Genomic DNA, 26,433 nt, shown 5'->3' on the forward strand with positions numbered 1-26,433 from the left:
TACAATACTTCGCGCCTTTTCCATATAGTTGAGCTTCCACCTCACAAAGCATCCCTCTCCTGCAATTTCCCACTCTGCTCCTCTAGACAAATGGCAGCAACGATTAGTTAACGCCTGGCTGAACTCTGAATCTGCTTAGGTCATCACAGCATCTACTTCTCAGAGTGGAAAACAATCACCCGGCTTCTTGTCAACCAACCGATCTGGTCCATGTTCACGACCAGATGGATTCCTAGATGATCAGATAAGTTGAAGCAGAAAGTTTCAACACGCCAAGCAGGAGAAATGTGATCTTGTCTCTAATATCAGATATGAAAGAAACACTGAATTTCCGTGATCCTGCTTTCCAATTCAGAAAAAGACTGTAATTTATAATAAAATAATCAGTTAATATTTTTATTAAAGCTGAAAAAACTATACAAGTAGATTTAGTTCTGGAGAAGTCGGATGTGGAGGTGAACGGTTCAGTAATTTCAAGTTTTTCTTGCTTCATGACAAATAGATTCGTCTTTTTAAAAGATGATAAAATTTAATATTTAGTTACCAAAGAGTTTTAACTTCTGTCACTCTAATGCATAATGTTTTTCTGTCATATATTGTGGATAAAACACCAGGTGGACTGAACATGTGCATCATATTGCAAATGCAATTCAAATATCGCTGCAATGATCCTACTTATCCTTATGCTACACTTCCATTTTTTGGTTTTAATTTAATTAATACAAATTAAATGTTTTTAATTTAATGTGTTTTATTAAACCTTCTTAAAACCACATTTCTAAACCTCTCATTTCCTTATTTACAGCAGCAGCAGAGGGGGGGCTTTTCTTTGAGTAATTGGTTAAGCTTCCATTAACTTATTTTTCCAACATCTGAATTATGTAATAAAGTAAACTTTCGTCTCTTAAGAAACCAAAAGTGAACATGCAGGAATCCTGCTCAGTGGCTTTTGCATCCTGTAACTGAAGGGAGTGTTTATTAAACTTTACACCTGCCTGCAAAAAGAAAGTATTTGGTATCTACCCTACTATCAATTATCTATAGAAATACGAGAAGTATGCAAATAATCACGCTGTGGTTTGAATAATGATTAAAAACGAAAGTAAAGAACGCTGTTGCAATTTTTCCCCCTCTCCTCCTTAGCAGAACCTAAATCAAAAACCTTTGTCTGAATAAGTTTTATTCACTATAGCAGCAAATTTTACGCCAACACTTAATGTCCATGTGGGTATAAAGTGGTAATCCCAAGGTGCAGACATGACGTTTGCATAATGGTGTGATTAGAAGGTCAAGTCCAGCGTGACTCCGCCCTGAAGCTGACCCTTATAAGGTCTGTGTTGACAAATTCACCACAAAGTTTGTTGAACAGCAGCAAGGTGAGTAGGTTTTTCCTTTAACGCCTCTGAAAGGGATCCGACATGAAGGCGACTCTTATCATGGAAAGCTAGAATTGGGATGCATTTCTGACTTTCCAAGATTAATATTTTATGGTTTGGTAAAGCTTTTAATCATCACATCCAATAAATACTTTAACGGTTTCAAAACGGTGATTTAAACTGTTTTGTTTAGGTTTTTAAAGCTGAGCTTGATGGTACCAAAGGAATTGAATCGAAAGTGTTCATAATTCTGGTAAGTACTGTGTGTTGCTGCTTAAAGGTTTTAAATTTGGAGCAGGAGACTCTATGTTGGGTCTTTCTCTTCATGATATGAGTTTAGTCTTAAAGGTTCTTCAGTTATTAAGATCAATACCCATTTTATTTCATCTGAGAGGGACAGTTTACCCTTAAATTATATTTGTGGACACAGTTTGGTGTTTTAACAGGACAAACAGATTTTGTACTGAATAAAACAGTCCAACATTCTGCTTTTTTAAAAACAGCTTAGACTTCAACTTTAGTGAAAATTAAAACTCAAGTCTCTGAATGAGAAACCATTCCTGGTTTGCATCCTTTGCAAGTATTCAGCAGACATGTTGAAGGATTTCCACAGCCCCTGGGTGGAGCTTTGAAACAGGCTCCCAAACTCTAATCTGATTAATGGGTGTAAGGGTTGAGACAAATTTATCCTAAAAATTTACGTAATGACAAAACATTTCAACTTGCTTAGGTGCATTTAACTAAATGGCATTGAAAATATATTGATATGAGCCAGGATAAATTGAAAAAGATGCACCAATTTTTTATTAAAAGTTTGAATTTGTAGTTTCGCTGAACTATCGTTGAGCTTTTCAAAAGATGCATTAAAACTGACTAGAATAATATTTGTATTATCAAAAGTGACTGAAGATCTAAATCAGGGGTGCCCAAAGTCGCATCCTGCATGTTTTAGTTCTCTCCCTTGTGGTACCAACAACCTTCTCAGCAGGTCAATGTTCTACTTAGGCCTCTAACAGCCATCATTTGATCCAGGTGCGTTAAACCAGGGAGAGAACTAAAACATGCAGGATGATGGCCTCGAGGACTGACTTTGGGCACCGCTGGTCTAAATTGTAGATATTTGTTTCCTTTCAGAATATTGGAGCTATGATGCGCTCAGTGTTTGCTGTGCTTTGTTTCCTCCTCCTGCACATCGGAGCGCAGGCATTTGAAATATTGCCTGGGGGTTCTTTAAATCACCAGGAAATTACAGAGCAAGCGATTCTCAATGCAACTGTGCAGGCATGCCGCTCTCTAGCCCTGACTGAAGGAACAAACTTCAACTACCCAGTAGGAATACACTCCTGTTACATTATTCTTTCTAGAAACGGATCTCTCTCAGTCCTGGTGACGTTGTGCGTTTTCAGGCTCAGCCTTTCACTGCAGAAGGCGTTGCTGCTGCCTGCGGCGCCTCGCAGTCGTCGAAGGCTTTCCGTCAAGCCATCACATCCATCAAGCTGAGGAATATCAGAGTGGACATCCGCTACGCCTTCAAACCGAGCTTCCACTTTGACGAGGAGGAGTTTGTTCAGGGAAGGAGGATCATCACAGAGGGAATGGTTGCTGTCAAAGCCGACAACAGGATGGGGAATTATGAGACCGCAAAGGAGAAACTGGGAGAGATTATGCATCCTTTGCAAGTATTCAACATAATTTTTACTTTTTTTTAAAAAGATTGAAATCTTTGTGGATTGACTGGTAATTCTTCTTCTCTTATCAATGTTGAAGGATTTCTACAGTCACAGCAACTGGGTGGAGCTGGGAAACACATTCCCAAACTCTAATCTGATTAAAGCAGAAACTAGCATCGGCAACATCGCAGGTAAAGAGATGGCATGAGCTGATGACCCTGCAGAATGCTGTTTGGATGGAATGGAGTAGAACCATATCATCTGATGCGGTTTTACTCCATGTCAGATGAAAGCAGAGCCACCTGTCGCAACTGTGTCGGTGACGACTGCACCAACAACATTCTGGAGGACATCATCGCTGGACAGATCCTGACGTCTGGCTACTTTGGGCTCCTACCTTTTGTCTCAACCAAGCCACCTGGTACATTCACATGCATTTCTCTTACAATTACCTTTGGAAAATTTATTTTTCTTCTCGAATGCAATACTTGGGTCATTGTCCAGCTTTGTCAGTCACAGATTACAGATATTTATCCTTTTCAACTTGACGAGTAACTATTTCCTTGCAGCAGTTCTCTGACTCAAAAGTCTAGCTGTTTAAAATAGCAAGGGCTAAGAGGAAAAATAACTAGTTGAGTTTGGTCAAATACAGGTCAAATAATAGCCTATATAGCCTAATCATTTTTTTTTTTTTGTGGAAATCGGTTTCTTGTGTGAATTCAAGCGTTCTTGAAAGGACCCTGCTGGCTTTAAGGGATACAACCGGCAATTACTAGACTTTTGTTGTTTTTCTGCTTTGGTTTTTTCCCCATTCATGTTTTCCTGAAGCGATCTGCTCACCACAGCCTGAGGGAAAAGTGTCAGTCCTCTGCTGCTCTGGGTTCAGCAATGACTTATATCTGAACGATGAGATCAGCTGACTTGCCAAACAAACTCAAAGATGGGTTTTCCAACACCAACCGGTCGTGTTTTTAGCCATGCGACATTTTTCACCCGCTCCTTTGCCTGGTCTGGTTGGTTCAGGACGAGTTCAGAATAGAAATGCCTTTATTAATCAAAGTTTATTTTGTACAGCAGATTTCAGCAACGAAACAGTTCAAGGTGCTTTACATCATAACAATACAAAGTCATAGAACACAGTCAACAATTGAAACACATCAAAATGTTTCATTTATTACGTTTCAAATGCAACTATAAACAGGTGTTTTTTAGTCTAGATTTAAAGGCACTCGGTGTTTCGGCTGTTTTGCAGTCTATGCCTTCTATTTTCTGACACGATGCTTAAATCACCCATTTTATTTGCGATATACATTAAAAGATACAATCTCCAGTGGATTTTAAAAACTCTTAATTTCACCAACATGTTTCTTCTGACAGAAAGTTGTTTTTAGCTAAAGATTAGGGTTAGAGGGCAGGAGACCTTCTGACAAAGACTCAAGATAGTCAGAATACCAGTGGAAACATGCAAAAACAAATGAGTTTTGATACTGTAATGCTAAAAAGCATCTTTACACTGATGCAAACGTTCAAATAATTGATTTATTTTTTGCGGTGCCTGTAAAACAAACCCAACTGTGTAAAAGCACTCAAACTTTTGTTTAATCAAAGGAAAGTGCAGTCATGGAGGATCAGCCGATCAAACTGGTAAGATCGAGCCAACCGGTGGGATTAACAAGGATTCCTTCCAATCCAGCCACGGACATCTCCACACGCGAGCTGCAAACCTGGCAGTAGCTGCAACCAGCCAGCTTCTGGAGGACATTCGGCTGGCAGCCGGAGACCTCCCCTTCCTACAGTACGTTTGGTTAAATTATACAGCAATGGGTTTTTATTTATTTTGCTTCATTTTGTTCCATCTCTTTGGAAACTTTTAGGATGGTGGGGATCTCTAGAGGATCCAGCAAAGCTCTTTGTTTTGTCACTGACACCTCAAAGAGCATGAGCGACGACATCGCCGTGGTGAAGACCGTCACATCCACCATCATCGACATCCAGGTGGGAACAGAGAACGAACCGTCCGTTTACATCCTCATCCCATTCAGCGATCCAGGTACGGCTTCGCTTCTCCACATTTAAACACATTTTCTGTCTGAGGAAGAAAACTACAAACTGATTTGTTTTGTTTGCCAAGGATTTGGGCCAATAATTCGTACAACGGATGCAACACTTTTCAAGGATATTGTGAACCATCTAACAACTAATGGTGGAGGAGATGATGAGGAAATGAGTCTTTCAGGGCTGCAGGTATGCTCTCGCTGTTCGACTGTCTTTAAAACCTCAGTTTTTACTGAAGCTGATCTTTACTATATGCATGCATCATCTTACAGCTGGCGTTAACTAGTGCTCCGTTCAACTCCGAGATATTTCTCTTCACGGATGCTCCTGCTAAAGACAAAGATTTGAAGAACACGGTGATTGCTCTCATAGAGCGAACCCAAACTGTGGTAAGTGTTTGCATGCTAATTACAGCGCATATTTTTATAGGGCCTTGCACAGAGGATATATCCCAAACTTTTTTACATTTTGTCACAGAAACTTTAAGTTTTACTGGAATTCTGTGTTTGTGTTCACCCCCTTTCCTCTGATGCATCAAAATGAAATCAAATGCAATTGGTAGACCAGTGTAGTTGAAATCTGGCGATTCTGTGAAAATCTTTGATGTTTTTCAGAGAACTGAAAGTGTCTTGATGACAAAAGGACACACCGGTCAGGTCAATAGTTAAAAATGTTAAAGTAGGTTTGTTTGAAAACAATTTTGACAAGTCAAATTACTTATAGGAAAAAGTGTCAAGAATAAATTTACAGTTTGTTGCAAGCCATACAGTGAACATGTGGAATATATATCTAAAACCTGATTGGAGGAAAATTAATGTAAATGGTCATGCATGGTTGTGGCACCATCATGCTGTGGGAGAGGCTCAGTTCAATCCCCAGAGGTGCAACAGCAACCTACATGCAGCTGTAACTGCAGTGAAAAGTGGTTCATTCTGGGTTTTCTGAATTACAGACTAGTCCGGTTACAGTTTTTGAAAAACATGTTTTTCTTTCTTTTCAGTTGCGCACAACTTTGTTTTGATCTATCACACAAAATACGCCGCGTTTAGTAGCTCAAAAAGTGCAAAAAAAGATAAAATAGTCAAAGGTCCATGAATAGATGATCCATGTGCAGATCATTTTTCCATCTCTTGTGTGGAATAATTTTTTTTTTCTTCCCTAGGGTAAACTCTCAGTTTAATTTAAATAGTTGTTTTCTTATTTCAGGTCAACTTTATGATTACAGACTCGGTCGTTACTAATCGCCGCAGGAGAAGAAACAGCAACCAATTGCAGACGAGAGCGATCTCAGAGTCTGACGCTCAGCTGTACAGAGACCTGGCTCAGGCGTCGGGCGGTCAGGCCATCGAAGTGACGAAGGCCGAACTTCCTGTCGCCGCAGCAACCATAGTCCAGTCAGTCAGCTCTTCAATGGTAATGTCAGCCCAGATTTAAATGTGTTTTTGTACATTTAAATCTGGGCCTCCTGGTCTAACCTCTTACTGCGATCTGATAGGTGACCCTTCTGCAGGCGTCCAGGAACCCGGGAAAAACCGACAGTTTCACCTTTATTGTTGACGAAACTGTTATAAACCCGACAGTTTACATCACCGGCAGGTCCCTCGCTTTCACACTCGTAAGCCCGACAGGTAATACCACCGCCTGCTAAATTTGAGCCAACACAACGTTTTGTTTCGGTTTTCAAAATATACAGTTTGCAAAAAAAATCTTTACAGCTTTTTTGTGAAAGCAAAGTCACTTAGTACTGAAAGCCAAATTTATTAATTTCAAAATGCAATAATTAGGATTAGAAAGGTAACTTGTGTTGCAACAGTATGCTGATTACTCCCCCCCCCCCTGTCCCCTCCAGGTGTAACTCAGCAAAGCACCGACTCTACCGGCTCATTGATCACTTCTTCAGAGACTGTGGGAAACTTCATAACGGTGCGGTTACAAAAGCACGTTGGACAATGGGCAATAAGAATTGTGTCAAACAATCCCTACACCCTGAGAGTTGTTGGTAAGATTTCCACGTTAGCAACCACTTCAGCATTTACGCTAACTAGCATCTGCTCTTATTTAGGGCAGTTATAATGAAAGTAACTTATTTATAATAGCCCCTTTTTTCCCCTTAAAAAATAAACTTCTGTACTTGGGTACAACAGAAGAAAACCCAAATATTAGTTTTGTTCTCAGCCACTTTATAACACACTATTGTCTTAAGTATTTTTCTTTTCTGCAATGAATATCCACAATTCTGATGCTGTAACAAATGCAATGTGTGGAACCTCCATTTACAGAAATGCACCAGGGGTTTCTTGGTCAATACAGTATTTGTCATTTTAGAGCCTTTATTGTCTCGTAGGAGGAAAATTCAGGAGATTTACATGCACCATCAAAACAAGAGTGCATTTTTACTGATGTACAGAAGTGACAGGACTGTGTTTTACATGTTTCACTAAAAAAAATATTTATTTTAAAAAATGCACCAAAATGTAAAGAAAAAATCAGAAACAACAGTCTTGGTCTGAAATTTGCATTGTTATACTTGTGCATCACAGTCTAACTTTAACTTTGCTGTAAATTTACAAAAAAGGTGATAATAAGGCAAAACTATCATTGAGTTTTTTCTTTTTCTAATAAAATTATTTATTGCTACAGCAATTTCAAAATGTATTTAACTCAGCAGTTTCTGCTTATACAATGACACCTGTGATTGTATATTCTCTCGACATTTTTAAAACATTTACTATTTCTTTCACTGCTTGCAATTTTTCTTTTGTTCCTTCACTTAAATTGTTCTGCGACTTCAACATTAGTCTGTTTCAGCAGAAGAAATTGACCAAAACTGACAAACACTTTTAATCACACTTATTACATAACATCAGTCTGCATTTACACACTCATGTTTAGCAACATAAGCAATAAACCAAACTGTCATGTTTTACCTCATCTATTAGTTCTGCTAATTTTTAAATTATTTGAAAGCAATAAAATACTTTAGATTTTTGTATTTGTAGGTGAGAGCTCTGTCGACTTCCTGTTTGACTTTGTCGAGCCGTCTCAGGGTCCTTTCGGTGGATTCGATGCTCTCGACTCGCGTCCCAGAGCAGGTAAACACCTGCTAATCTAAACTTTAACCGTGATTAGGTCAGCAGTAATCATTCGGTTTTGTTCTTTCAAGGCTTCAGTGGCAGTTTGTTGGTGACTATATCAGGAAGTGACGCTGCTACTGTGACAGAAGTTGCTCTGGTGGAATCGACGAAGGGGTCGGAGGAGACGTTGGGAGTTGTTGTGTCGCAGGGTGGCGGGAACTTTTTAGTCCAGGTTGATGTGATGCCGACGGTGGAGTTTGTAGTGAGAGTAAAGGGGAGAGTTCAAGGTTCTACTGCTGACTTTCAGAGACAGTCGCCCACCAACTTCAGAGCTTCTAATCTGACTCTTACAGTGAGTAAAAGTGTGGCATAAAAATCAAGACCAAAAACCTGATAAATAATGAAAAGTTAACATTTAAACTCTTTTATTCAGGCTGACTCAGACAGCATCTTGATTGCAGGAGCCATGACCTCTGTGCCCTTCACTGTGGCTTCAAGTAGATCCGATGAAAACATAACCATCCGAGCCACCAACTCGAGAAGTCTTGACTTGACATTTCCGACCGTTTTATTGGTGGAAAGTGGGAACAGCACTAATGGCACGGTGACCCTGCTGGCTCCGCTGAGCATCCCGTCTGGTTCCGACGTCATCCTGACCATCGTGGCCGAGACGCCGGATGGAAGTGACACCAACTACATTGTGCTGCGATTCTCTGTAGTAAACTCGGTAATAATGCCACAATTAAGTCTTTCAAGTTTACCTTAAGAATTAGGCAATAAGACAGTTCTTTAAGATATTCATACCTATTTTTGCACCAACGCTGGTTCTATCACAGCTCAACAAATAAACATTGTGTTGCTTTTCTCAACGCATTTAATGCAACTAATGTTCAAAATTGTAGCCAATGCCAATGAAACATAGTTCCTAACGGAGGAAAAAGTAAATATATTCAGCAAGTCAAAAGTTTACAGGTTCTCTGGTAATAACTAGATTTAAACTTTCTGCAGATTGAGTTGGTCTGAAATGGGAATTTTCATTACAGTTCTCAAGAATAGTGGAAACTTTGCATACAATGGTTGCATTGGTGTTTTTAAAAAGAAAAACTTTCTCCAGTCTGTGTGGTCTGAGTTTTTATCCCATAAACCCTCTGAAAGATTTTCATCATTTCACATTTTTCTTAAGACATTTGATGGCAAGAAAAGTTTTCACTTTTCAATTTGGCCTTGTGTGATATGGGCCAAAGATTTTTGCAACATTTATTGTATTGTTTATTGTAATATTATAAATATTATTATACTAAAAATATAAATGATGTTTGGGTATCTAACTCATGATCAGGACTGGGTAAAATGGATGTAAAACTTCAGCACAGTATTCTATGGTTCTTTTTGACTGTTTGAATTTTCATCCGTTTTAATTTGCATTTTCAAATAGGCTTATTTGGGTTCATTAAATAGTGCAATAGTAACACTGAAGAGTACACAATAATGGTATTCAATGTTATTCAGATGAATAAATGCTCTTGAAATCAACAGAAAAGTTAAAGATGACAATCTCAACCATTCTGTCAATGTTGAGGTTTCCAAAAATGATCAAATGATGTTTACTGAAAATTAGACATTACCGCAAATATTAATACAATAGTTACCCATCCCTACTCATGTACAGACTAAACCCTTTTTGCAGTTATTAGCTCATATATAATCAAAAATGTAATTAAACTATCTTTTTTTTCTCCCCACAGTTAAATGATTTCACCCAACCAGAGTGTCAGCTTCTCAGCATGCAGTCCAGCTGTGTTGAAAACTGCAGCCTGTCTGCTTGGGTCGTCTCCATCAGAGTGACCGACGGCGACAGCGGGGCGGGCGTCGAACGCGTCAGCCTCATACAGGGCACCGGCGTCTTCAACACCAACCTGGAGGCCGGAAACGAGAACGTAACGCTGGTGTCCTACGTCGCCTCCTGCTGTGCGCCAGTAATGCAGCTGCTGGTTGTGGACCGGGTCGGCAACGTTGGCACGTGTGGGTTCACTGCCAGGGTCTCCGGGTCCAGCATGGCCTCGCTGTCTTTCTTTCTGTGTCTCATCATGATGGGGTTTGGACAACTTTTACTGAGTGAATTCATGAACTGAATGATTCTAATACTTTATATCTTGTTGTATAACTTATGAATACTTTATCAACCACTCTGACAAATCTAAACCATCTGGAAAGAGATTCAGGAATTTAAAATGCAATTGCTTTTGTTTTTTTATTGAAATTTGCACTGATGTTTTTATTAGGGATGCACTGATAGAAAAATTTGGATAATCGATGTCCAATAATAATATTTACCAATATTATATATATTTCACTCCAGTTTCGACATCTTTGGTAAAAAAAACCAACCAGAAACAGGAAAAAAAAAAAGAAATCGGCAGGTTTTTTTATCGTACCGATACCAATATGTTAAAAATGGCTAATGGCACCGATGTTGGTGCCGATATTTCGTGCATCCCTAATTTTATAGTTGTATAATTTTCTGTAGACATGCATTTATTTTATTAAAATTATGTTGAAAGAGCACACTTCAAACACACATTCTTATTTTTGCTAGTCTGTAAGAAGCAAACTTCTTGGTTGAATGAAATCAACTTTGACTTTGACAGGGTCATGAATAATTTTAACTAATAACTAAATTACTGTTTTATACTCAGTGTGGTGCTAAATACATACTTTTTTTGTTTGTATTAGAAAGCAAATTAAGTTGTAAATAGGATAAAAATTAAAAGGTGTATTGTGTAGAGCAACAGCTCAAGATGGATGATGTTACTTGAATTGTGACCTTGTTGTTCCACAGTAAATTATCCAAGATATTTGTCTTTTTTATAGTAGAGATGAATGAATGCACTATTAGTAAATGTCACAGTGTTTACACCATGTACAGTACTTCAGAAGCAAAAAAGCAACAAAACATAGCTGAGGCTTTTTTGTATCCAAGGTGAAATCCATTGTGAAATTTAGATGATAAAAGGTGCAACACTGAAAAAAATGAAGGATCCCATTAAAAAAAAACAGATTTTATTGTGATTATGTGTCTATTTTTACTCTTTTACAGAACACAAACATGTTTTTCTTTTGACATTATAAGTTTGATATTTTATCACTTGTTTTCTTTAGTCACTATTTACATTTTGAAATATATTCAGAGAGGTCTGGTAACATCTGACCATCTGGTACATGTGTTTGCTCTTTTCTATTCCTTTTGCTCTCTTTACTTATTTTTATTTTTGGGGGGAAGAATGAAAGAATGAAAAGCTAAGAGCCCCCGAGCCGCTGCGTACCCATGCGCTGCCATCTTTTTCTGTTAAACTCTGTAAACTACGGGTGTCAAACTCCAGTCCTGAAGGGCCACAGTCCTGCAGCGTTTAGATGTGCCTCTGCTGCACCACATCTGAATAGAATAATTAGGTCATTAGCAAGACTCTGGAGAACTGATCTACACAAAAAGGAGGTAATTGAGCCATTTCATTCCAGCGTTTTGTACCTGTGGCACATCTAGAAACTGCAGGACAGCGGCCCTTGAGGACTGGAGTTTGACACCTGTGCTTTACACATTGCTAACTTTTTTTCCTCACATCTGACTTGCCTATGTCCTTCAATTGCACAGTCCCACAGCTCCACAGTTTTCAGTCCATTCAAATCAATAAAGCTATGACTTCACAAATGCAATGCCTTTGCCATTACGGTACATTCTTTTCAAACTCGGATTAGAAAGTTTGCAGAAATGGCCACAAAGCCTCTGAGTTTGACTGGAATTTGATTAACAAATTATTTGCATTATTTAACAATATGTTCAAGGAGGCAAAATGGCTGAAGTTCTCAGAAGGGTGATTTCTTGCCAGTGCAGTGAAAATGCATTTCTATAATAACAGTGATTCTGAAATTCAGACCAGTTCTTTAACTGATGTGTTCCCATGCACATCAGGCAGTACCGTTGGTGTACTGGGAAAGCTTATTCTCCAAGTCGCAGATCCGCTTCTCCTGAGACAAAACTGTGGCCTTCAGATTCTGAATCTCCTCCAGTAGCCTCTCAAGCAGCTGAGGCTGGACAGGAGGAAACAGGAAGGAAGGGAAACAAAGGGAAAAAGGAAAACAGAAAGTGATGAAAGGGGGGAGAATGATAAAGAAAGAAGGGGAAAAAAGGTCAAGGGTAGTGAGAAACTAAACCAAAACAGAGATGGGTGCTTTGAAGGGAAAAGTTGTGCACAACAAGAAAAAGGTTCAACAGAGAGGGAAATGTTTTAAAAGCCATATAAATGTAAAAACATTTATTTAGATGAAGTTCGAGCAAATACTGTTAATGCAGCAGAATGATATGAATCCCAATCATTTCTGTGAAAACGAACAAATCAGCAGATTGAGCTTTGGATGCTCAACATGTCCAAAACTTACAGGCAAGCTGTTGGTGTCCAAGGCGGACATGCTGCGTCTGGTGGTGGGTCTGGAGTCCAGCACGTTCTTCTTCGCCACTTTGAGCTCTCGGCTCTTCGGCGGCACGTAGCCGTCCCTCATGGAGATGAGGATGGGATCTTCGTCACGGCCGTCCAGCCACTCTTCAGGCTCCATGGCGGGATCAGGCCCTGCTGTGTCAGGGTAAAGGTCATCCTGGAAGAGGTCCGACTGGCCCACACAAAGTCAAGCAAGAAGAAGAGAGATATTTTAGTCTGTTCTTGTTTTGAACAGTAAACTGTAGATCCCTGCTGTCACATTGTTTCCTATGTTGCCAACATATGTGGGCAGAGTCCCAAAAATTAAGACTCAAGTAAAAGTATCACCACTTCAACGTATTTTCACTCAAGTAAAAGTAAAAAGTAGCCATCCAAGAAATTACTCGTGGAAAAAGTATTTGGTATAAAGTCTACTCAAGTCTACTGAGTAACTGATTAAGTTATCAATCATTTAATATTAAAACATTACATCATCAGATGGAGCAAATTAAAGTTAAGTGGAAAGGTTGGTATCTAATGGATGAAAAATGACAATAATTCATATAATTAACAAAAAAGGGGTTAGAGTTAGGGTTACTTACTTTTCTAGGAACTGTCATGGTGATGGGCTCGCACTTTTTGTCGAGTAGCTTGTATAACCTGGGAAAGAATAAAGGAATGACAAACAGGAAAAGCAGAGCGATCCATCAGCCTCGTGTTTGTTTACACTTTGATTTCTATTTAAGGATGGTGACAAACGATTTGCAGAAATGAGCGTTCGTGATGTAACAGAAATTCAGAGTCTCAGCTAGAGGAAAAAATATTTCAGAATGAATAAAAGCCTTGTCCTTTATATGTTAACTGCATCAAGGTGTGTTGAAACAACTTGTAAGTAGAATAAAATTTACTTTAGGGGATGATAACAGAGAAGGGAGAAAACAAAGAAATAATAGAGAAAACACAACTTCAAAGTTTAATTTAGTCCAGCCTCCACAAACCATTTTCTTTATAAAAAATGTAGAAAGTCGCATGTTTTCACTTTTTAAAAAAGCGCTGGAGCGTCAGTCATGAGTGCCTTACCGTGCAATCTCACATTTGGTGACGTCCACACCTCTCTTTGGCATGAAGCCCATCCCTCTCTGTGGCTCTTTACTGCTGAAGGTGCTGAGGTAATGGACGTACGGCAGCTCCTCCGTGATCTCAAAGTAACGGATACTACTGTCCCCCTGCACGAAAAAACCCTCTAAACCAAAACAACTCACTCTCCTAATCGGAGCCAGAAATATAGGACATATTTACAAAAGAAGCTGCATTCAATGCTTTATATGTAGAAGTTTCCATATGATTAGATTCATCTTATCATAAATAGGACCTTTTTCAGTTTATAGATGAATTAAAATGAGCTGAATTTAAAGAAACTGTGTTCTTATATGATTTAAAAGAATAAACCAGCTTACCTTCCCACACAAGTAGACCATGTTTGCGTCTGCGTCATAATACGGTAACAACACTCCGTTACTCGTGTCCAGCTCCAAAAGCGCTATGGGCTCTTCAAAGTTTGTCTAACCAGAGTAAAAAACAGCCAAAAGGTGAAATATGATCAACTTGTCGTCCTTTGCCTTCTGATACAGACACTTTGGAAGGTGTTTGTTACCGGATCCCAGAGGCCGAGTTCTCGCTGGCTCATCCGGGTGAATCCGGTGGTGAAAATGTTTCCGTCTCTAATGAAGATGGCTCTCATTGGTCGGATGCCTTCATGTGGAGCCAGACGTTCCTGTAAGAAAGCACAAGGAAAGATGAGACAACAGAAGCCTTTTCAAGAACAAAAATAAATCTGTATTAAAGTCTGATTTTCTATCCACATCAACAAAAAGCCTAAATTTATTTTATCTACGTAAAGACTTATTAGATTTCTGTCTCGTTGGAAACATCGAGACAGAATTTCGCTCTTAGAAAAGGAAGAGATCCCAGTAGATTTTTATAGTTTCAACACCAAATTAAAAAAATGTTTGACTTCTGTCTAACTTTGGTGCACACAGTGATATTTTCGAAGGCTGCTACCTGATATGAGGGAATCTCAAAAGTAGAAGCAGCAGATAAAAAGTGGGTGAACAAAACTGACTTATGTCAGAGTCATATAAGTCCCAAGAAATTTAAATATATTTATATAAGTCTTTATATATTTAGATTTTCTTTGCTAGCTTTCAATCATATTAAAAGTATTTACATACATGCTGGTGTTTGCACAATCACGTACTCTGATTTTAAATAACACCATTTTCTGAACTGATATACTGTATTGTAAATAATCTGACTTTTTCAGTGTTTAATATTACATTATTTACATTTTTGAAAAAGTGACTCAGTTGCACATCCCTTGGATTATTATTTCTAATAAAGCACAGTATTTTCTGTTATAGTTTTGTACAGTATATTATTATTATTATTAATAATAATAATAATAATCTTGTTTTTTATATATTGGTTTTAACACTTTATTCACTTTTTTGTGTGAACCTACACCTTTTGTTTCACTTTCCCTTTTGCAGGACAATAAAGACTTTATATTCTATATAACTTGTAACTGTGGGACATTCTACTCCAAAATGAATTCTGGCTATGTTTGACACTTTTTATTTATCAAAAAGATTTTTTTATTATTATTATTATTATTATTATTATTATTATTATTATTATATAAACATACACCACACAGTTTTGGTCACATAGTCAAATAAAATCCCAACCAAACACATTGAAGTTTGTGGCTGTTAGATGTCAAAATGTAAAAAGGTTTAATCGGTTAGTACTTGCTCACTCACCGCCACCACTTCCCTCTTCCGGGGGTCACAGACACGCAGGCGTCGGTCCTTACAGGTGGTGCAAAACAAGCTGCCGTTTCGGTTCCAGCTGACGCTGTAGATGAGGTCCGGGTGGTCGTCCATGGATATGAGAGGTTCGCCTGTTCCCACGTTCCAGATTATTATCAGATTATCACTTCCTGGAAGCAGACAGAGTCAGAAAAGAAAGATTTTAGTCATCTTCACAACGCCTTTTCTGGTTCAAGCACATTACTGCGACTCAGAGCTGGACGATAACTACTTACATTTATTGCATTATATTTACTTCAGTAACTTTAAAAAAAAAATGCTTTTAGGAGTATTTTAACTACGCTGTGCTTTTTTACTTTTAGAAGAGTAATTTTATTTTGAAGTATTGTTACTCTCACTTGAGTAAAATGTCTATATTCTCTACCCACTGAATGGAAAAACAAACATGTAAAAATTTACCAGACACAGACACACACCTGCAGTTTTTGTAAAAGTTTCATAAGATTTTTATTGACTTTTTATTAAACTGATTTGGAAACATTTCTTTTGCCTGATTTTGTACATGAATTATTGCCATTTTGGTCCTTAAAATACCAAAATTTCCACTTAACTTTAGATTTTGTTCTGACTGATGATGCAATTTAAAATATAGGATGACTACTTTTTACTTTTACTTGAGTCATTTTATTTTGAAGCACTGCTACTCTTATTTGAGTATAGTTGTCAGGCACTCTGCTCACGTCTGCTGCCTAATGAAGATCTTTTTCTCTGTTGGTGAAACCCACCGGCAGTGAGGAGGATGTTGCGTGCGGTGGGGTGCCAACTGACGATGCCAACCCGTTTGGAGTGACCCTCCAGCACCACAATGGGATCGGACAGGGGACGGGTCAGGGAGTGATCTGGGATTTGCCAAACCTGGAAAAGAAAGAGAGTATTTTGGTCTCGCTGTGATCTGCAAAGCTAGCTCATAGCTAGCACATTTACGATTTGTCACCTAACAAAGATGTAATAAATAGTTCTCATCATCTCTTTTATTGTTGTCACAATAGTACAGCAAAATATAAAATAAAATTTCATTCATTTATTTATTTTTCTGTATAAAAAGATTTCCAGAAGAGTTTGGGGTTTCCAGCATGACAGGATGCCATGGCGACAGAGCCAGGTAAAAAGTAATCCAGCTTTGTAAGTCTTAGAACCAAAAATTACCCCAATAAAAACACTAATCCTGGTTTGTGATGGTGCCAAGTTGATGACTGAACTACTGGACAACACTCTCACTAAAACACACACTCACACACACATTAACTCTCTCTAAAGAGCTGTTTGCTGGAGCAATGACCCGAAATAAGGAGAATGACTTCACAGTTTTGGCCTTTCTGCAAATCCACTACAGTAACAGCTGCAACTGTCTGTCTGTGTGCTGTTTGATATAAACAAAGCCCACACACACCTACACACACACACAAAACACTCTTACACACACGCATACTTAAACAGCGTCCATGCAGCTGCTGCCAGAAAAGAAGAAGCAATTTAGTCTTCACATCGCACAGATTCCTGCAGCCGTGACATGACCGAGTGGGCGGATCAGTGACAGGTGCTGCGATGCACATATGTTGAAACAAGCTGCCGATTTACAACAATAAATGTTACAACAGGACATGTGCACACAGACTTAAACCACTCTGGTAGAATATTTAATATTTAAAAATGAAAACATTTGAGATTAAGTTGTAATTTGTCTGCTCTGATGCAGAGTTTGATATAAAATATCTTTTGTGGAAAATAATGTTCAATAAATTCCAGTTAAAGCGTGTTTTGTTTATATCATGGTGCTTTCACCAAAGAAACAAATCAAGGTTTTGGACAGTATAATGTAATTATTAGATCTATGATCAGAAATCTTTGATAAAATTTTCGTTCTGATAGATTTTCTTATGAATCCCAACAGACAAAACTCCTAACCCGCTATCTCCTCCTCCATCCTTCCACCTCCTTTTAAAGGAAAACATTACTGAGAAATTCAAGTAATATGAAAAAAAAAAGCTAGAAAAGACCTTTTACGTTTTTAATGAGCTGCAGTTAAAATGCAGTCTGTGGTGGAGAAAATATGACATTCCACATATTTCATCCCACTTATAGTGTCTAAAATCACATATAGGTGATCAGAACGTCATTATTCAACATTCTGAAGAAATGTTGATATTTCAGATGCTTCATTTTGTTCGCTTCTGACAGCTGAAGTGAAACTGAACCCAGAATTATTAGAAAGATTGTAGCAGCTGTTTAAAACCCTGAAGGCTGTAAAGAGGTATCAAGAAGGACGTTGAAATCAGACATTTTACTCAGCAGCCAGGCTCAGCTACAGCAGGTCTGTCAAAGAAAGGCAAAGCAACCATTTAAATCCATGATTTATTCACACAAAAGCATTAACACAGGAGAAGGATAAAGAAATGGTACTTACCATTGCTGTGCAGTCTTCTGAGCAGCTGGCTAGGATGTTGTCGTCATGAGGGCACCAGTCGATATCCAGGACGGGTCCAGAGTGGCCGATTACCAGCGGGTAGTTCTTATCCACACGGCCTGTCTGCAGCACCAAGGGCAGAGTTTGACACGTGCAGGGTGGCATTTTAGAAAGAATATTATAAAATAGCTGCCTTCTTCAACTCCTTTAGCCAAAATATAAAGCAAAAATGAATATAATTAAAGAGAAAATTCTAGCCTTTACAGAAAACAATTCAATTCAGTTTTTATTTATATTTTATTTAGATTATTTATGTTGGGGTTCAGTGCAACAGCTTTGAAAAAATACAGTTTTTAAAAAAAATGAAGAGACCACTGAACTGAACCCCATTAAAAACTCCTGGTTGTTCCACCAAGTATCTGAACTCTCCCTGAGTTAAAACATTAGTATTGCTGTTTATAAATTAATATAATCTTGTTTTCTTTGCTTTATTTGAGGTCTGAAAGCACTGCATCATTTTTGTTATTTTGACCATTTCTCATTTTCTGTAAATAAATACAAAATATTTGCTTGTAATTTCAGAGACAGTAGTTTATACAATAAAAGAACAATGTTCATTTTACTCAAACATAAACCCATAAAGAGTAAAATCAGAGAAACTGATCATTTTAAGCTCTATATATATATACATGACACTACAGTATTAGCACTGCATGCTGCAGCACACTGATGATGAAAGCATTAATGAGTCGCTCTCTCTTACTTTAGCCTGCTAACCAGGTAAAGTATGCTAACTAGCATATTCTGGATAAACATTGTATCATAGTGTCCTCTTACTGTACAAAAATAAACAGATTGAATAAGGAAAAAGAAATGCAAAAATGTGTTTCTTATCATGTATGAGCATTAGAAATATCTCTGGCTCCACAGACACACACACGCTCAGCGAGGCGTATTAATAGATCGAATGACAAGCTGCTGAAAGGGGAGTTTTTCTTGTTGCCTGTTGGGGGGGAGAGGGAGGATGAAGATCGCCCTGCGGCGTATAAATAGCACGACTGTTCCCCACGACTTTTCAGTGAGTTCGAAAACGCTGGAGATTACGTTGCATTTTTAAACTCTTTTTCACAAATTTCAAAAATATTTTACAATTTTCCTTGCTAAAAGTAAACAAGAGAAATCTTATGATTCATACTTTTGCTTTCAAATGTTGCAAAACTTATAGAAGTTTAAAAGGCAACAAATTACTTTGGCCAAATACTTAAAATTATGAAGCCTTAGAGATTTTAAAACACTGTATGCCAACATTATTAATCAATTTACTACCTGCTATGAAGACTAAAAAACTCAGCTCAAATAATTTCTTCACATATTTATGATTACTGGAGCACTGTTAGGAAGAGCAGGTACAAAAGTCTCAGGGTATAATAACCAACAGTAAAAAGACCAAAAATAATAATAATAAAAAGTTTATAAATATTAGAAAAAAGAAACTATCATGATTTAACAGGCTGGTAGAATTAGCATAAAATAAAAACATTTCATACAATCTAACTGCTTTTATTTAAATATGAATAATTTATTTATATTGTTCAAAATAAACTCATAATTACAGGTATGCACAACAATTATTTATTATTTTGATTATTATTTTTCAATTATGAAAATATTGTCGCTCTTTGTTTTTTTATTTTTAAAGCAAGCTGGCAGCTGGTTAATTGATCAGAATATTTGTTATTTTGTAGCATTTTTGTTGTGTTTTAACTCACAATACAAAAGTTATGGATTATTCACTTCATACAAATAATAAAAACTATCAGTATCATAGGAGCATAAAAATGTACCATGATAAATTTAAACACACTTTAATGTTGTACAACTGCTGTAAATCTAGACATTTATATATATACAGTATATATATATATATATATATATATATATATATATATATATATATATATATATATATATATATATATATATATATATATATATATATATATATATATATATATATAATTATTTTTTTTAGAAAATAAGTACAATATGATAGACGAAATGTAACAAAACAGCATTCCTTGTTGTTATTTTATTTTTTTTAAAGGACAAGCTTTTGTAATAATCCCCAGTTTATTTTAAAAACCGACGTACTTATTTTCTCGCTCTGGCCTTAGTCGTTGCTTTTACCTTCCAGGTCCAACCTTAAAGGAGGAGATATTGACTTTTCTGTGTATTTCAAACATTTGGGGTCAAAACAAATATTTGACCCCACACAACTGCTTGCTGAACGTTTTGTCATGAATGACTGGAGCCTGGAGTAGCTGAATACTACGAGAAATTCAACCTTGAAACAACATTTAAACATCTAAAGCCTCTTCTGCTGAGTCTTGTTACAAAAACTGAACATTTAATACAAGTTTAGTCATAGTGGAGTGAAGATGAATCGCGATCATGTTCTCAAAATCTAATGACAAGTCTAAAAATGAAGAAAATTACACACTTTTTGCAACATATCGTGTTAATTTAATGTATGCAGCCATGAGAGATTTATTCTGTATTGAAAAATATTTCTCTACTTTCTGCCTTCTTTTCACTCATGTATTATAACAGAATCTGTTTGTACTTTTAATGATACAATTTGTTAAATCGAGTGAATAAACTTGATAATTGATTGAAAGTCAGAGTATCCCTGGTACTGACGAAATGTATATAAACTTCTGAATTTGAAGAAAGCTACAAAAAAAAGTCTCTAAAAATATTCTCAATAAGTTTTCTGGCATTTAACAAATATCAATAATTTTGGTAATTATCACCCAAAGCAAAAGAAGTTTGGTCTGATTTATCTTCAGACATTGAGGAAAAAATGTGTATTTGTCTTTTTATTTCTATGGTAAATAACCATAAAACAGAAATTCAGTTAAAAATGTAAATCATCCATGAAACGTATTAAAATTTACCAGCAGCTGTTATATAACAAAAAGATAATCAAGAGAAATACAATCAGGGTGAAGTGTGGCACAGCTATTGTGAATTTCATAATTAAGAACTTATTTTTATTAACCTTAAAAATTATGTACATATCCCTAATGTAATTACAGTAATTTGTCATCTGTCACTGTACTTTATATTTAATTCAAAATTTCAAGTTTCAAGGTTAAGAACGTGTTTTTGTTTCCAATAAATTATCCAAAACAGATTTACTACATCACCTTAAAATGAAGTAAATAACGGAAATCTCATTACAGTACTTAAGTAAAGAATGACAAAGAAACTATAAAACCTACAGTATTATTAATAAAACATTGAATTTCTAATCATTTACATCAATAACATCCAATGTGTATGGCTTTATAGTTAACTTCAAAACACCAACATTAAATCCTTCCACCCACAGCTGACCTTGGAGAGCGGCAGGACGAGGAACGCTCCTCCTCCACTCGACTCAACGATGACGGCCAGGAACTTTGGGTTGACGGCGCAGAAGGAGCTGTCCCACGTCACCTTGGAGACGCGGATGTCATCGTAACCCTGCTCAGCTTTGACCGCCTGCCCGAAGACGTGGCGAAACTTACTCTGCCGCACGATGCTGCGACTCATGACTGGACAAGAGGTGGAAGCACAATGAGGGAAGAAGAGAGAGGAGGAAAGGTTAAGGATGAGCAGAGAGAAATAGAAACTTTCATTAAACAAAAATAAATCAATACTCAAGTTATAAGATGTGGCAGAAAAGCTTACAGCAACTCCACATCAAAGTCTGGTCTGACTTGTGAAGGAAATTACTATGCTACAAATATGAAGGCGAAGGCTATAAGTTTAACATTACATTGTGTTCATAATTGGGACTCTTATTACTATGTCAAATATCTTTTAATGCATGTTTGATATAAAACAACAACTCAAGGTGATACCTGCTTGATTGTGCTATAAAATGGCACAATGTGCCTGGAAAGTATGTAACACTGCTCCTTCAAAGTCCTGAGCTTCTACTCGGTCCAGGAATGTCCATTTCTTAGTTTCGACAAGTCGTTAGTGGATTTCAACATTGTTGTGTCTACCACTAGGTGGTGTACGAGAATAGGATAGAGAGAAGAGAGGAGAAGAAGAAGATATAAGATGGAGGAAAGGAATACTTGATGTTACTGTACTGCTGAGCGAGTTATGAATAAAAGCTGTTAAGGGTTCTTTGTCTACTTGAGCTTCTACCTCGTCCTAGCTTCCAAACATAACAAACATGAAATGTTAAAAGGTCCAGTTCTACTTCAGCCTAATTTTCTGATATCTCAACTTGTGATACACAATAAAATTATATTTAATTTTTAATTAATTAAATATTTTGATCGATAAAGAATTTTTAAATTGAATTTGAATTTAAATTCATGGTGGATTCCTTGATGGTAAAATAGTCAGGTCCTAAAGCTTCCCTAAGCCATGACTCTTCCAGGTCCGTGCTTCACAATTTGTGTGAATCGTTTTCTTTTAAGTCAAAAGTGACCTCTGTTTTGCTATTGAATAATACAGAAGATCTGGTCTTTGTCTATAATCTTTCTACGAAAATGTTTGTCCTTCAGGCAACTTGTTTTTCTTGCAGATCAGATGAACATAAACTGCAGCTGGTAAATAACCAGTTGTGTAGTTTTCATTGGAACTAGATAAACCTACAAACTGTTTCATGGTTATTAAATCCTTCAAATTCTCATGCCACAAAAAAGGAATAAGAAAATCATACTTTTTTTTAAAAGAAGTTTCAAAATATAAATTCTAATCAAAATTTATTCCAATGTATTCAAGTCTTAGTAAAGTAAGAAATGTGTATGGTAAAAACATAAATTAACCATTTTTTTTCTTGTAACCAACAAAAAAGTACTTTGTAATAATATGTGAATATTACTTCTTAAAGGATGAACTACCTTTGGATAAACTGGCATTGGTCACCTGTAATAATTAGATCCACCCACTAGAGGGCAGAATACAAGAGTATGATTTTAGACAACAAGTTTGTGAGACACATTTTGTTAAATAGTTTAAGGTCTTAGAAATATGCATAGGAAGATTCTAGGGTTAAGGAATCTAGACTGAAATCTTCAATATAATTGTGATTCTAATCAAACCTGAGCAAGATTGTTCTACTTTAACCAAAACTAAATAACAAAAACACTCAGTTTTAAAGATGGAAACTCTCCTACTTGTTTGCATTTAAGGTTGTTTTTGTATTATTCTGCACTGATTACAAATTCTTCAAAACACTTTAGTTTGATTCTTTTCTAAGAAGAGATTTTAGTTTCTCCACAAATATTAAAAGCTACTGCCGTTTTCGTGAAATTAAATCTAAAGTTTCAATTAAATAATTTATTTTTACATACTCTGTGTAGACCTTAAAGAAAAAAAGGTAAGTTATTTTAAAAGTATTTTTTTTAGTATTTTCATTTTGTTGCCTGTTAGTTCAGAAACATCTTCTGCGTTTGCCATTGTTTAACAGAAGCAGCTTTAAATAATCCTGAGTGTGTGTTAGTTACATGAAATAACAGCCCATCTGCATGTTTTAGCTCCGTTTGTTGACTGACAAGTAGCTGTCCTGTGGCCACGGCAGACAGCAGATCTCTAATCCTCCAAAACACAGGGGATATTGTATAACAGAGAAGATATTAATAGTTGATTGTCCCAGCAAACACTATGTGCTATCAAAACATCAAAAGCAAACACACATAATATGGATAGAGAAGATAAAAGTTGGCAGAGGCCTCAGAATATAAAAATCTACATCTGTTTGGATGTTTTCCTGATGACAGTATGACAATATGTTATGGCTGCACAAAGGTCAAAGGTTAAAATTAAATCTAAAATAAAGAAGATGACTATTTTAGATGCTCCTTATTGCTCTTTACTCTAATTTTTTAAAGTGTCAATATTTTTTTATTTTTAAAGGTCTTTGTAGATTTACTTTGGCTAAAGAACTCTGGTTTTTCGCCCCAGATTATTTTGAGAGGACAGATTTTTGCTTGTCAAGCCACTTTAATCCCAGACCTTTTAAACGTTTTGGTAGAAAGTAGCTCCAAAACTCAAACACCCAAGCAGCATTATTTTACAAACCATGCAACTAACACTATTTAATCACTAATTGCTGTCAGCCTGTCTCAATAACAGTTTGATCCAATTACTTTGGCTGGATAAAACACAAAATAAATTTCATCACCACTGACTTGAAGTAACGCACTTATAGAAAAGAACAGAACTGCAAAGTGGTTGTAAAATTGTTTTAAATAACATTTTGATTATGAAGTACAAATCTTTTTCTCAGTGATCATATTGGGCCTACTCCTGTTTATTCTGAATTACTAATTGGGGAATATTCTGTGACATGGACTGGAAAATAGGTCAACAAGCAGTCAATGTCCAAAAAATAAAGACACTTTAGGAGAATGTACAGCACAAATGTGTTTCTTATAATAAAGCCTTGAAGAGAGTCGACTGAAACTGAGATGTTGGTTGACTTCACAGTAGAACATAATCCAGAAATGACCTCAGAGAGGAGGGGAGACATGACTGGACAGGAGTGATGAGAGGACAGAAAGCTCTAGCTGCTTTCCTAGAAGTTCTACTTTATCTAGAGATTTACATTCCAGACTGCCAACTGTGGGGCGTTCAGGGCCCCCAGAGCCGCCCCTTCAAACTGTGTTTGCGTTTATGTTTTTTCTATATTTTAACAATGTTATAGCTGGACTGTTGAAAAAAGGGATTTTTGGAGTGTAATAAATATAAGACATTACAATCATTTCATTTTTTATAGAGCATATAACTTTCTGGACTGCTGGTTATAGTGGTTCAGAAAATTATAAACATTCAATGCCTAATTTATTTGGATTAAAATAATCCTAGGCTAATGTGTTCATATTGGGTGACATATGAATGAATATATCAATAATGTACAAGTCACAACAAATCTCTGATTTGGAGCAAGAACCTAAGTTTGTATTTAGCTTGAAGTAGCTTAGCAACAGCTAAGCTAATGTCAAACTAGCCAACTAGCTTCGCTGCTTAACTCTGAGGCAGTATTAACCAATGAACTACATGTCAGCTCTAATGTTAGTAAATGTAATTTTAAAAAGTTTGTTACTATTTCAGTAAATCAATTCTTTTTAATTTTTTTCTACCATGTTTGGTTTCATGAGGTTAGCTAGGTGCGTTTGTGATTCTACTGCCAACAACGGAAGCAGCAGAAGCTCCCAAATAAATGTTTGTAGATTAAAGAGTGCAGCCATGAAATGTCTCTTTTACAAGGATTGGGATTGAGCTGTTGGTTTAAAATACATGTGAAGGCAGAGAAATTTGAATTAATGCACGTTATTATCCTGTTGTTTGCAAACTATTAATGGTGCTGGTATTTTGCATGTCCATTTCATAAAATAAAAATAAAATTTCAAACGCTGCCTGTCAAGCTTGTACCGGTTACACTCCAACAGTTTGTTTTAAAAGTGCGCTGTTTTGGCCTTTTCAGTCATTATGTGTGAATGACATATACATAAGTGGGGGAGAAAAACTCAGAAAACTGTCTACTATCTTGTGCAGGTTAATGAGATAGCCCTGTTCCCGGGTGTGTGAGTGCTGCGCATGGCACAGAGCGAAAGAATGACACGGCCACTTTCCTAATATAGACATGACAAACTGATGCGTCCCACCCGGAGGCCCCGCTCCTCCCACCTGCCTGCAACGTCCCAAATAGTCCCAGAAAGCAGGCGGCGGCCCCTGTGGCGCTCTGCCGCTAATGAACAGGCAGTAAATTTAAACAGCCGCTGCCTACAGCCTGCGCAAACACGCATAAACACCGACACATAATTCTTAGAGGTGAAGGGCGTCAGAGGTCGGTTGATCTACCTGCAAAACGCACTAAAGAAATGGCAGCAGTGCAGAGTCTGAGTGCCTAGTCCTTTCTGTCTCCATGCGTCAGGACGCACAGCAATAAATAACCCGACGCACCTCTAACGCCAATGCAGCAAACACCGACACGCAGCTCACCTCAGGTTTTGGGGAGTCCCCTCTTCCCTCGAGAACTTCTTCTGCGGTGTTGCCTCCTTCTTCTCCTTCTCCTCTTCCTCTTGATGGCTTATGAGTTATATGAAGTCCCGCGGTCCGCTGTCCTGAAGTGCGGAGTCCTGGCGAGGGGACGCACTGGGTGACTGCGCGACGCTCCTCGGCAGGGGGAGAGAAAGAGGGGAGACAGCGCCGGGGCAGAGCAGGCAGGACAGGACGGTGGGAGGACGGTGGGAGGGTGGGCTACCGTCTATTTTAGAACAGGCTCCGTCAGTACGGGAAAACGCGAACATAGGGGCGGGGAGGATGTGCGTTCACGGCGGACACTACCGACCAGAGGTCAATCACTGATGCCCCCTGGCTATTAGGGGCTGAATAAGTGATACACTGTTAAAACCAACTGTTAGAATTACATGAATAAAACTGATGCAACAACTTTTCATGCCATTGAATGTGTGTGGAAAAGTTA

General features: G+C 37.3%; 2 protein-coding genes across 2 annotated transcripts; one reads left to right on the top strand and one right to left on the bottom strand.

Moving 5' to 3' along the window:
• The first annotated feature begins 929 nt into the window (after nt 1-929).
• On the top strand, nt 930-11,211 carry LOC106700137 (von Willebrand factor A domain-containing protein 7-like). The gene is made up of 16 exons (XM_023341903.1): nt 930-1,629; nt 2,511-2,705; nt 2,783-3,055; nt 3,144-3,237; nt 3,333-3,467; nt 4,655-4,841; nt 4,921-5,096; nt 5,178-5,290; nt 5,374-5,490; nt 6,308-6,514; nt 6,597-6,729; nt 6,951-7,100; nt 8,101-8,193; nt 8,265-8,527; nt 8,609-8,902; nt 9,921-11,211. Exons 2-16 carry the CDS (start codon nt 2,523-2,525, stop codon nt 10,305-10,307), a joined length of 2,805 nt encoding a protein of 934 aa, XP_023197671.1. The 5' UTR covers nt 930-1,629; nt 2,511-2,522; the 3' UTR covers nt 10,308-11,211.
• A 707-nt stretch (nt 11,212-11,918) lies between these two features.
• Nucleotides 11,919-26,189, bottom strand: LOC102227897 (coronin-6-like). The gene is made up of 11 exons (XM_005813077.3): nt 25,950-26,189; nt 21,339-21,538; nt 17,940-18,062; nt 16,261-16,390; nt 15,467-15,645; nt 14,299-14,418; nt 14,102-14,206; nt 13,725-13,870; nt 13,247-13,304; nt 12,610-12,837; nt 11,919-12,261 (listed from the first exon to the last, which is right to left on the bottom strand). The coding sequence occupies exons 2-11, from the start codon at nt 21,534-21,536 to the stop codon at nt 12,139-12,141; spliced, it is 1,410 nt and encodes a 469-aa protein (XP_005813134.1). The 5' UTR covers nt 21,537-21,538; nt 25,950-26,189; the 3' UTR covers nt 11,919-12,138.
• Between the last annotated feature and the right edge of the window lie 244 nt (nt 26,190-26,433).

The sequence above is a fragment of the Xiphophorus maculatus genome, chromosome 11 (genome assembly GCF_002775205.1).
Source record: "Xiphophorus maculatus strain JP 163 A chromosome 11, X_maculatus-5.0-male, whole genome shotgun sequence".
In the NCBI taxonomy this organism is placed as follows: Eukaryota; Metazoa; Chordata; class Actinopteri; order Cyprinodontiformes; family Poeciliidae; genus Xiphophorus; species Xiphophorus maculatus.